The sequence below is a fragment of the Carcharhinus amblyrhynchos genome, chromosome 13 (assembly GCF_965287045.1).
Source record: "Carcharhinus amblyrhynchos chromosome 13, sCarAmb.v2.hapA, whole genome shotgun sequence".
Taxonomy (NCBI): Eukaryota; Metazoa; Chordata; class Chondrichthyes; order Carcharhiniformes; family Carcharhinidae; genus Carcharhinus; species Carcharhinus amblyrhynchos.
Window position 1 is genome coordinate 33,923,685 of NC_137336.1, and position 12,197 is coordinate 33,935,881.

Sequence of the window (12,197 nt, forward strand, 5' to 3'; positions counted from 1 at the left end):
TGATGGGAAATTGAACTCACCAATACATAAAACATTTCCAGCAAAATAGAATTCACTTGACTGCTTTATCATTAAAAAAGGCAACATCCAACCTATGATTTATAATAAAACATTTGCACAAATGCACCAATTTTAGTGTTATAAAATTAAGTCGAATTTTACAATGATGTGCTGTGGCTGAATTTGTAGGTACTTTTATGGTTATCTAATAAACTGTTAATTCATTCAAGTAAATGCCAGATTAATATAGGAAACACTTTATTAAAGAAAACGACACAGCAAATATATTAGGAAAACTAATTGATGTATTAAACTTCCAAATAAATAACCTACATGCAACATGCATTGTGGCAAATCCTACAGTTCACCATAACATGAAACCAAAAGTCCCAGGTCGGCAAAAACGATGGGACATTATGAAGTTCTAGCCATCCATTGTTACATTATATGAAACAGGTTTATCCCAAGCAATAAAACTGCTTTCAACATCCAACATATAGCAGAATGCTATTCCACAGTTTCAATTTTATTGCTCTTACGGTTTTTCCTACATACTCCAATAAAATTTAATTTATCCTCAAATTTGCAAGCAATTTCTAGATATGGATCAAGTTAGTTATCACTATGCAAGAGTGGATAAGACTAGTTAAAAATTTCAACATACCAAAATATATAGAGAAATACAGTTTAAAAAAATTGTATTAAAACTGAAGTGTGGAAATGGTACATCAAATATACCACCATACAGCTATATATGTACACAAGAAAACACCTGAAAGTGCTGAGACCATGCATTTATTAAAGTCTTCATATTGTAATGCAGTACTGTAATTTTTTTAACAATGAATAGCCAACATACTACAGTGCCTAACCATTTTGCTGCATTTTGATACACAAAGACAAACCCAATCATGTACAAAAATGTACACACTATCTTTCAATGGATATTTCTAACTAAGATCATAGTCAACCTTATATTTCTGCTTTCAATAAAGGGTCCTTGTGCTGTTTACATTCAGAGGTTTTGCAAGTACTACTTATTAAAATCATGCAGAAAATAAAAGGTAGCTGCTTGAGTTACACATACAGTAGGTGCATGCAATGATATCACAGTTACAAATAGTATAAAGCAACACCCATCTTATTTCTTTGATTGACAAGGATACTCAAAAAGTTTCATATTGTTTCCAAAAAAGTTTTTTTTTAAAAAACAAGATCACTGCACAATAAATCTAACACCTCATCCTGCTATTAAGCAGTCTTCAGCAGTAAAAAGTGGCACAAGTTATACTGAAAGCAGGTATTTCGCATTAAAACACATTCATAAATCAAACTCTGCCAAATATTTCAATTTGCAGAAAAAATCTCAAAAATGTTAATACACTTAGTAAAAGTAACAGCTATTTAGTAAACATTTACTGTATATTAGTGCGTTCTGTACCATTGTGGACAGCAAACTACAGTAACAAACAACTTCAATCTATTATGTACAGCAAGTGTATCAGGTATAACACCTCAACTTTCTGGCTCAGACTCTGTCCACATCACAAAATGGATGACTGATGGTTTAAGAGGAATTCTACTGAAAATCACTACTCCGCCTTTCTCTTCTGAACAGAGTGTAGCAATGCTATGACAAATGCCAACTGAACTCCAAACTGAGAATTTTGATACTGGAACTGAATGGGATAAATTAGCATTTTCTAATTGTGTAATGCAACAAACAAAAGGGAACAAAATAAATATATCAATCCATTTTTGCATTCAGTCTTGAAATCTATGAGATGGATTATGGATAGGTAAATGATTCTTGGCATTCTATACTGTATTTCATCAACAGATAACTCAAAAAAAACATTTAAGTACCCACAGTAAATATATTACAACTATCAATTCCAGAACAAGATGCAATAACCTGACAAAGCATTAGTCAGTACAAATTTAGATACTCTGGAGCCATCTACTATCCATAGCAATCTTGGGGTACAACCTTACCCGTTGCTTATTACTATGTAAGAAGCACCAGAGTAAAGTGCACAAATTGGCTTTAGGCAAGGGTTATGTTACAAAAGAGGTAAGCACCAGTTCCATAAGATAAAGTGTTCAACGCATTGCTCATAGTAAAGATAGTATGGATTATCAAACCAGCTTAAAGTGATTTTGCTGTATCTTGCTTGCTAATAAGAACTTCCAAAAGCCTGACTCTGGCTTTTATACGTTTATATTCTCTGTACTCTTCAATCATTGGAGCACGATCTTCTTTCTGTACATTCCTAGAACATTCAAGCAAATGAGATTCAATTATAATTTGTATGCCAGTGCTAATTAATTAAATTAATTTTGAAAGACATGCTGGGTAGGGTCATTGACCCGAACAGGCACCAGACTGTGGCGACTAGGGGAATTTCACAGTAACTACATTGCAGTGTTAGTGTAAGCCTTACTTGTGACTAATAAATAAATTTCCTTTTACTTTAACTAACATACTTAGTCCAGAAAGTAAACCAGATTACAAACCTGCATAATGAAAAACATGTTTATTAAATGCTGGAGCGATAAAGCATGTGATAAATATGCTAAAAAGGTCACTTACAATTGTTACCAACATACGTTAAAGATCTATTGGCCACTAGTTTTGGTGCAAAACAAACCATCCATCATACTCAAAATCATGAAGTATTATAATCTGCTCTAGAATGTTAATCATGTGGTAGACACCAGGTTCTATCGTAATCACATTCCATGGCAGTTTTCTAAAACAGTTTTGGCTCTGTTCTCGTACAATTATTCTGGAACAATATTCAAATCAAAAAATGATCACAACAGTGCAGAAACATTAAGAATAATGAACACAGGATTGTTAAAGATTTTAGGAATTAACACAGCACAACCTCTTAGCCACAAGTAGACATTACCAAAGCAAATCCCCAGCAAAAGCAATTCAGGCAAACTCAAAGCTGTCCAATTAACATTTAGCTGGCAATGGCATAAGACATTACACACACAGATATATACTGAAATACCTAAATAATGCTGATGATGTCACCAGCCAGAATTTTTGGTTTCCAGCAGGTTGAGAGAGATGCAACAGGAGGTGCACTTTCCACTTGCTCCAGTCCTTTCACAACAGTGAATCAAGCACTGGCCAGTTAATTATTGTGCACCAGCAGGAATGCCAGTCAATTAGCATTGGGAAGGTGGGGCTCTGCATACAATCGTGTGTAGGGTTAGGCCACGAACAGGAATTCAGACACAGCCACCCATTTAAAGGCGAGCTGGCACTGGATTGGTGACAGCTTAAGGAGAAATTCACATTTGGGTGGAAAAAGACAACATCCATTGCTGTCTTTGAAGCATTGCAGCAGCAGGTGGAGCAGCTTTTTCCCCCGTTTTGATAACTTACTGTGCCAGCAGTCACTCATTAAGGATGTCTGCAGGGAAGAAACAACGAACACATCTACCAGTCCCATTCCCCTTCTGAATAAAGAACGCCAAGGAAGAGACCTGTTTGCCTTACCACAGAGGCTGAAAGACAACCTATTTCCTGCACTTTCCACTTTGAATCCTCACCCACCTCTTGCAGCTGTGATGCCAAATGAAGGGGCTTAGACTGCAGGCAGCCTCACAGCTAGCAGTAAGGGTGATTACTTAGGTTGAAAGCGAAGCGAATGAGATTTCCCAGCATTTTGTGTGATTGCTTAGGCTTTTCTTGTTTAGAGATATGTTGATATGTATCTGTATTAAACAATGGTGTATATTTGCTCTTATGACTTTACTTGCATTGAGACATCCTGTTTTGGATTTGGATTAACTGCGATCAAAAAGGGAGGTTTTGCTCTTGTGGACTGCTGTGAGCAGTCTCATTGTGCTTTACCACTTGCACCTGCACAGCCAGCCCTGACTCCGGTGCTCAGGAGCAACAAAAAAAATAGGTGAGTGAGCTAAGGATATTTTCATTTATCAAATTCCACATTCCTAGGCAAAATGCTGCATTACAAGAGACATCACTTTGCCATCTGGTTCCACTGCTGGCTGGCATGGTTCCTTGTGCCTGTCCTCAGACTCACCCTGAGGCTCTTTCAATTTAGATCATCCTGTGCCAGGTCCTCCCTTCTGGAGTGCGAGGTTATGCAAGATGGAGCAAATCACCATAATTAGTGACACACCAGCCAGAGAATATTGCAGAGAGCCACCTGCACAGTCCATTTTGAGCAAAACAATGGTCTGCGCAATGATACAAATGGGTATCCCCTGTTCCCAAGAAACCAACTCTTCAACGGTTCTGGTGGACAGAGTAAGGATTCTCACAACACAGGTTAAAGTCCAACAGGTTTATTTGGTAGCAAAGCACATGGGCTACCATTTGTATCATTGTGCAGACCATTGTTTTGCTCAAAATGGACTGCGCAGGTGGCCCTCTGCAATATTCTCTAGCTGTTGTGTCACTAATTATTATGATTTGCTCCATCTTGCACAAACTATCACTCCAGAGGAGAGGACCTGCCACAGGATGATCTAAATTGAACGAGCCTCAGGGCGAGTCCAAGGACAGCCATAAGAAACCATGCCAGCCAGCAACAGAACCAGATGGCAAAGTGATGTCTCTTGTAATGCAGCATTTTGACTAAGAACGTGGAATTTGTCAAATGAAAATATCTTTACCTCACCTCATTTTTTTGTAGCTCCTAAACACCAGAGGGGTAGCTGGTGGACAGAACAGGAGTGTCTAAGGATCGAAGAGCCATGACGACTTGAAAGCTAGCACACACCTGCATAATCTATCAACAATGGTCATACATAAGTGGACACTGAAGGAATGAAAACCTTTATGATTGACAAATGCCCCAGACTGGCCCAGTGGAGTCCCAATGGTCACATGTGCAATTACCACAGAAACATTAGAGAATTCACCAACATACATGAAGCCATTCACACAACCTGACTAAAGTCATCTGCAGTGAGGAGATCAAGGCATTTGCTCACTTAAACATTGCATCCATGATTACCATTATGCAATGGTGAGCTGAAGCTTGAAATATGCTGTAAAAGTCACCAGCTGGTGTCTGGAATGACCTGATGCACAAAATATTCAAGATTACAAGTCATTTTGAAACCAACAGGAATAGGATTCCTCTAGAGCACAATTTTAAATTACTGCCCCAGCTAGCAATTCACAAGGGAAGATCACTGTCTCCCTGAAGAGACACAGTTTGTGACAACATTGATACTCAAGAGCTGAAGGTAATACATCATTCACTGGCAGACACTGTCTTCTCCTACCACAAACTGGTTGTTGCGGCATCTTCTTTTGGACCTTATGCAACAGCATATCCCTCACTTGCCTGGTCTGCAGGGTGCACCCGTCCTCTTTATTGGAGGAGCCTCCTCTGCAGCACAGTTCCCAAAGGATCACTGAACTCTGGTTCCTCTGCTGGAATCCTCACCCTCGAAGAAGCCCCCTTCCCCTCACCCTCATTTGTAATCCCGGGCTAAAAACAGCAAAGAAATAAATTCTAACAACAGCCTTATGCTGCCACCTTCAGCAGCAGACTCTGCATACATATGCAGCCATGATCCCATTTGCAAGCTTTTTCATCTGTCCTTGTGCCAACATCTCGTACATGGTCTAAATAACGTAACCACTAAAAATACAGCGGGCAACATAAAATTGCAGTTATTTGCCTTTTTAACAAATTCAATAGTCTGCTAATTGTGTTTTGTCAAATTGCATATGGCCTTCAGATTTCAGCACCCATTCACCTTCCGTACAATGGAAGACTTAGCAAGATGATATTGGATTTCAGACCCAACTTCATTACTCTAGATTTTACCAAGCCCTGATTTGTGGCTATAAAATCAGCCCTTTGGTTCCTTGTTTGAGTGGGGGAATGGAATGGGGGACAATGTATAATGTGGAGGGCAGATTAAAACTTTCCTTCAGGAAATCAATTGAATGACAGAGGTGAAAAGTATATGTGGTGCACTATATGTGGTTATTGATAGCAAACGAGGGACCTGCTGCTGCACTAGGCTCAGAAGACACAACAGCTAGCTTGTGGTAGAGGACAGTGTCTACCGGTGAATGGTGAATGATCTTCAGTTCTGAGTATCAATGTCATCACAAACTGTGTCTCTTCAGGGAGAGAATGACATGCCTTTGTGAATTGCTAGGGAAATAATTTAAAATTGTGCTCGAGAGGAATCCTATGCCTGTTGCTTTCAAAATAAGTTATGATCTTGAATATTTGTGGTTATTGATGGCTGAAATTCCTTTTTTCAATCTATGTTCTTATGATTAAGTGGCGAAAGACTAATATGAACAAACCTTCCATTTTTTTGATAGAACTTTTCTTCAAATTCACGCAGTGTCTTGCGTAATTTCTTTCTCTCATCTCTTGCTTTCCAGAGTTGTTCAAGTAGTTCGGGCCTATATATTTAAAGAACAAAAACTGTTACATTTCTAAACTTAAAATTTGTGATTAAGTTTAGGAAATTGAGAGAATATGCTCAAATATAACTTTAAGAGCTGAATGTGCCAGCAACCACCTTAATAACTAATTTACTCATTTTAATGTACATACCTAGCTCATGCACAAATAAAATTAACTTTTGTAATCAACACACGAAATAACAGAATGCTGGGATGGAGTTTCAACTTTGGGTGCAATCAACGATCTAGGCACTCCCAAACTTGCATTAATCTTGAGAAATGTTTATTTTCCCTCGAAAATTTCCACTCAATTTACTCATTTTCATATAATTAAATTAAGAAGCTACATGAAAAAGTGCAACTGGGCAGAGTTTCAAAAAGAAATGTAAAAATTATGACCAGCTTAAAAAATTCCCCACTAGGTTTGTAGTTTAAAAAAACATTTTTCAAAATTGTGATCCATCAACATACTAGTTTCCCTTTGAGATGCAATGCTTTAAAATTCCATGAGGAGAAGGAAGGCCAAGTGGAATGAGAAGGCAACTAGATTATTAGTTAGATATGCGCCAAATGGCCTTCTCCTGTTGCTAAATATTATGGATCAGTCCCACCCAGCTGGACAACATTGGAGGTGGATAGTATGGTCAACCTGTCTGTAATAATAGCAGGTTAATTGAAGCAAAGTGGACTCACTGATGGGACACCAGGTTATATGAATTTAATTTCACCAGTCTTCCATTTTATGCAAGATGAAGGAATTTTTTTTTATCCAAACCCAGACTTTCAATTTACTCCAGGGAAATAGGACTTAGAAATCCAGGTTTACAAGGTAGCAGGACCAACAAGTGGAGAGAGAATAGGACATGCAACAGTACAGCATGACCTGTTACATGAGAAATGACAAAGACCTTGGAGGAGGGGGAGAACGTGACTAGGAGGAGGAAAGTAAATTTTCCCTCTTTGGTGCACGGCCCTACAGCAATTTGGAATCTTTGAAATAAATAGGCAGCTCATAAAAATTCAGTGACTTCGGTCTTAAGCCATCAGTGGACAAAGGAAAGGTTCTCAGAAGAATTTGTAGCCTCACCAGCACAAAAAATTTAAATCAAACATTGACTGAGCGTTTTCCGACTTGATGAGAGCAAACTGCTGAAATTAAATCTAAACATGGTTTGAAAATAGGCCCACACAAGTAGTACAATGCATATTGGCAGGGCTGGTATTAAAGATACGTGCCACTTGTTTCAGATTTGTTACCCTGTTAGAGAGAGAGACACAGAGAAAGATCTGGGCATCATAGTTCATAATTCTTAAAAGGTTCATAACAAATGTCATGAAGCTACTTCTAAGGCAATTAGGATATTGGACTGTATTTACAGACTATTCAAAAAACAGAACGCATTTTTATCCTTGTACATAATCATGGTGAGATTATTTAAAATACTGTGTCCAGTTTTGGACCCCTCATGATGGCTGATAGAGGCTTTGGAAAGGTTCATACAAGTGCCATATGTATGACTACCAGCGTGGAACAATTCAGCTATGCAGAGAGGATGAGAAAGCCACATCCATATACTTCTACAGAAATACAAACACAGGTCTATTAAATGACACTAGCTTGTGTCCACACTTGTTTCAATTGTTTAAGTGTTCCAGCAAAATAAAATGCACTAATGTACTGTTGGCTATACATTACTTTTTTCACTCTTCAAATATTCAATTCTGCTTTCCTTAAAGAGATCATTGATGCTTTTAACTTGGGACAAATGATTTTGGAAGCATTCCTCAGCTCAATTTGTACATGTAAAACATCCATGCACTGGGAATGGAATAAAAAATGCTGTTTCTGAACAAAGCACAAGAAATGGCTTTTTTTTTGAACATAGCACAGTTTCATATCAAAATATTTAGTAAATTACAATCAATTAAGACTGTCCAATTGGCCACAAAAAATTGTATTAAAATTTGGATAGAAAATGATCTTCTCATTAATGCTTTTGATACAAGAATAATTCTTTGTCTCCTCTTCCCACCAGTAGAAACAAAAGAATCTAATATTACACATCAAAATGTGATACTTCAATATTTTATCATATACTTACATTGATGCAGCATGCATGCTTGAAACCCCTAGGTCAAGGCTCAGTCTTACTGAAGTCTCTTTTACAGCTGATGAAATTGTGCTGTGATCATTATCTAACTGATCTAAAAAATTCCTAGCATGTAAGTCTGGCCTTAGGGCAAGAGTGAAGTCTGCTGTCACATTACAATCATCTTCCTCCTCCTCTTCCTAAAAAATTAAAGCACAAAAACAAAGCTATAAACTGGTACTTTGCTGATCTACATGCATACATGTTATTAAGCTCACAATTAAAATTCTAAATATTGCTGAGAGTTTTATGTTAGGTAATAGCAGGTTCATTCCACAATTAATAATTGGCCACAAGATCAACCTTCTCTATAGGCCGCAAGACCATTCAACCAGCTAGTTCTAGTAACTAGATAAGTGCAAGTTAACTGATCAAAACAGTGCACGGTAAACTCCCTTTTAACATCTCTTTTCAAAAGTAAAAGAAATTGAGTTTTTTGTTTTGCTGGGCAGATGGTGGAGGGAAAAGATGAGAGAGAGAAAAATTGAATAATTTTTACTTCCAAGATTTCCCAGGGCAAATTTCAACTCCTCAGTTTCATACTTTTACCTGAAAAATTAACTCTGGAGATGGTGGATTCAAGACCACACCTTTAAAAATGTCAAATAAAAAGGTGACATAGTAAACACAAACAAAAATTCTAGAAAATCTAAGCAGGTGTGACAGCATCCATGGAGAAAATAGCCAAAATTGAGTCTCAATGGCCCTTTGTCAGGGCTCAAAAGTAGTAAACATGCTTGGAGTCATAAGCATCACATGGAACAAATTACTCCTGGATTGTTCTTACTTTTGTTAGGAAAAAGCTCTTAAATGAGATTCTGACTTCTGCCCAAGATAATACCAATGCAATTTCTCACAAAACAAATGGCAAATGTCCAAGCATGGAATGGAAGAAATTTCTGCCAAATGATCCACAAATCTTTGTCTTATACACCAGACAGGTTGATAGAAAATCCAAAGCAGATTTGTGAACAGTCTGTTCTTTACTTGGTATTACACTATACCACACTCCTTTATTAACAAGCTGTGTCAGCTAGCAGAATGACTAAACTGGAATTAAGCGACAGTTTTCGCTACATATTTTCATTATTTATATGCCATCTCATCAAATAATTTTAAACTGAACTTCAGTATCATTGTTGCATTATCAAAATGTTCAACGGGAGTTCACAAACTGCCATTAAAACAATCTGGAACAATATGCAACTGATAAAGTTAAGAGTAATGATTCAACTTGATACATTGTGAATACAAATTAAACCGTACCTTTATCTCTTCAAAGAAGTGAGCCGTTTCACCTTCAATGATTGGCTGTAATGTCTGGCCACGGCGTTTGGTTGATGGTGAACCCTGGAAGAGGTTGGTAAAAAGCATCACTACCTTGCCTTTTTGACAATTTGACAATAGAAAAAGACCAGTGGCACTTCAGTCTCCTTATCATATGAGATTGCCAACGTGAAAACTAATCCCATTCTAACACATACTTTGCTTTGATAATCCCATACTGTATAATTTAATGAATTGTGTTTTAACACTGAAAGACCAAGATGTAACACTATTTTTTACAAAAGAGATTTTCTCATTTCTATTTCTGACATTTTCACTGGAGACTGACCACCCACCCAAAGGGAACTATTTGAGTTTAGGGCAAATTTACGTTTCATTAATTTTCCAAATTTATTTAGCCCATTGACAGGTGCGAAAAATCGAAGATCCAACAAGGGAATTCAGTGAATATACACAAGGCTGTAACATATCACACTGAATTAGTAAACATTCACATTAAGTACATTTGTGTTCTGTGTGAAGTTGTTTTCTGTTAAAAGTAGTGCACATGGCTAAAACAGAGTCACCATAGCCATGTATATGTAAACGGCAATGATTTCTAATGGACAACACTGTTCTATGCCCCTCAATCAGTACATCCCGCATGCATATCGTGGTGGGAACACCAAAATGGCTCGAGAAATTAAATCAATATTTTGCCTCAGTTTTCACAGTGGAGGACAAGAGTACCATCTCCCAGTGACAACAGAAAATGTAGAAGTTATGTAAAAGGAGGAACTTAGAATTATTACTTGGGAAAAAAGTACTGAGCAAACTACTGGGATTGAAGGCGGGCAAGTCCCTAGGGCCTAATGGCCGACATCCTACAGTCTTAAAGGAAGTGATGTTGGGAATAGTGGCCCAAAATTTCCTAGATGCAGGAAAGGTTCCAGCGGATTGGAAAAGTGCTAACACCCTTATCCAAAACAGGAGGGAGACAAAATGCAGGAAACTATAGGCCAATTAGTTTAACATTTATCATTAGGAAATTGTTATAATCTATTATTAAGGAAGTAATAACAGGACATTTATATAGTCAAAATGCAATCCATTAGAGTCAGCATGATTTTATGAAGGATAAATCATGTTTGACTAATTTGTTGGAACACTCGGAAGATGTAACAAGTTGGATAAAGGGAATCCTGGAGACGAAATATATCTGGACGTCCAGAAAGCACTTCATAAGGTGCCACACAAAAGATTAATACACAAGGTTAGTTCACATGGGATTAAGGATAATGTATTCGATTGGACAGAGGATTGGCTAGCCAACAAAATGCAAAGATTTGGAATAAATGGGTCTCTTTCAGGTTGGCAAGATGTAACTCGTGAGGTGCCACAGAGTTTGGTCCTCAGGCCCCAACTATGTACATCTATCTTAATGACTTGGACGCAGAGATAATAGGTACCATAGCCAAATTTACAGATGACACTCAGATAGGTGTACAGTAAGTTACAAAAATTAAATAAGAAATTTACAAATGGACATGAATAAGTTAAGTGAATGGGGCAGATTTGACAGATGGAGTTTAACATGGATAAGCATGAGATTATCCATTTTGGTAGGAAAAATACAAAGGCAAATTATCTTAAACTGAGAAAAACTTGAGTGCTTCAATGGAGAGAGATCTGGGTGCCCTTATGCATGAATCATAGAAAACTAGTATGTAGGTACAGCAGTAAAAAGGAAAGCAAACGGCTAAAGGAATAGAACATAAAAGTAGCGAAGTGTTGATGCTACTGTACAAGGCATTTGTCAGACCACACTTAGAATATTGCATACAGTTTTGGTCCACTTACTTGAGGGGGGAATGCAATTGCATTGGAGGTGGTTGAGAGGAGATTCACTAGATTGATTCCAGAAATGAGGGAAGAAATTGGGCAGCTTAGGCCTATACTCCCTGGAGTTTCGAAGAATGAGGGGAAATCTAATTGCATAAATAAGGGAAGTTGTCAAAGCAGATGTGGAGAGGATGTTTTCCTTGTAGAGGTGGCAAATTTAAAACAGAAATGAGGGGGGAAAAAAAAAATCACTTCTCGCAATGGGTTGAGAGTTTGTGGAATTCACGATTCCAAGGCGTGATGGATGCCAAGGCAGTGAGTAAATTTAAGGAAGATGTGGACAGGTTTTAATTAGTAATTGAAGAACTATGGTGAACTGGCAGAAAAGTGGAGTTGAGGTCGAGATGGGATCAGCCATGATTGTATTAAATGGCAGAGCAGGCTCGAGGGACTAAATTGCCTAATCCAGCTCCCAGTTATTATGTTCTTCATCTCTTTCAAAAAAGATT

At 37.7% G+C, this 12,197-nt stretch overlaps 1 protein-coding gene across 2 annotated transcripts in view; it reads right to left on the minus strand.

The window, feature by feature from the left end:
- Positions 1 to 779: 779 nt before the first annotated feature.
- Positions 780 to 12,197, minus strand: part of fam13b (family with sequence similarity 13 member B) — a 112,331-nt gene continuing 100,913 nt past the window's right edge. For both annotated transcript variants that reach the window (XM_080201505.1, XM_080201504.1), the window contains 4 exons: positions 9,847 to 9,930; positions 8,533 to 8,720; positions 6,326 to 6,427; positions 780 to 2,273 (listed from right to left, as the gene is read on the minus strand). In XM_080201505.1, coding sequence (XP_080057631.1) covers positions 2,150 to 2,273; positions 6,326 to 6,427; positions 8,533 to 8,720; positions 9,847 to 9,930 — 498 coding nt within the window. In that variant the 3' untranslated portion in view covers positions 780 to 2,149. The remainder of the gene's footprint in view (positions 2,274 to 6,325; positions 6,428 to 8,532; positions 8,721 to 9,846; positions 9,931 to 12,197) is intronic.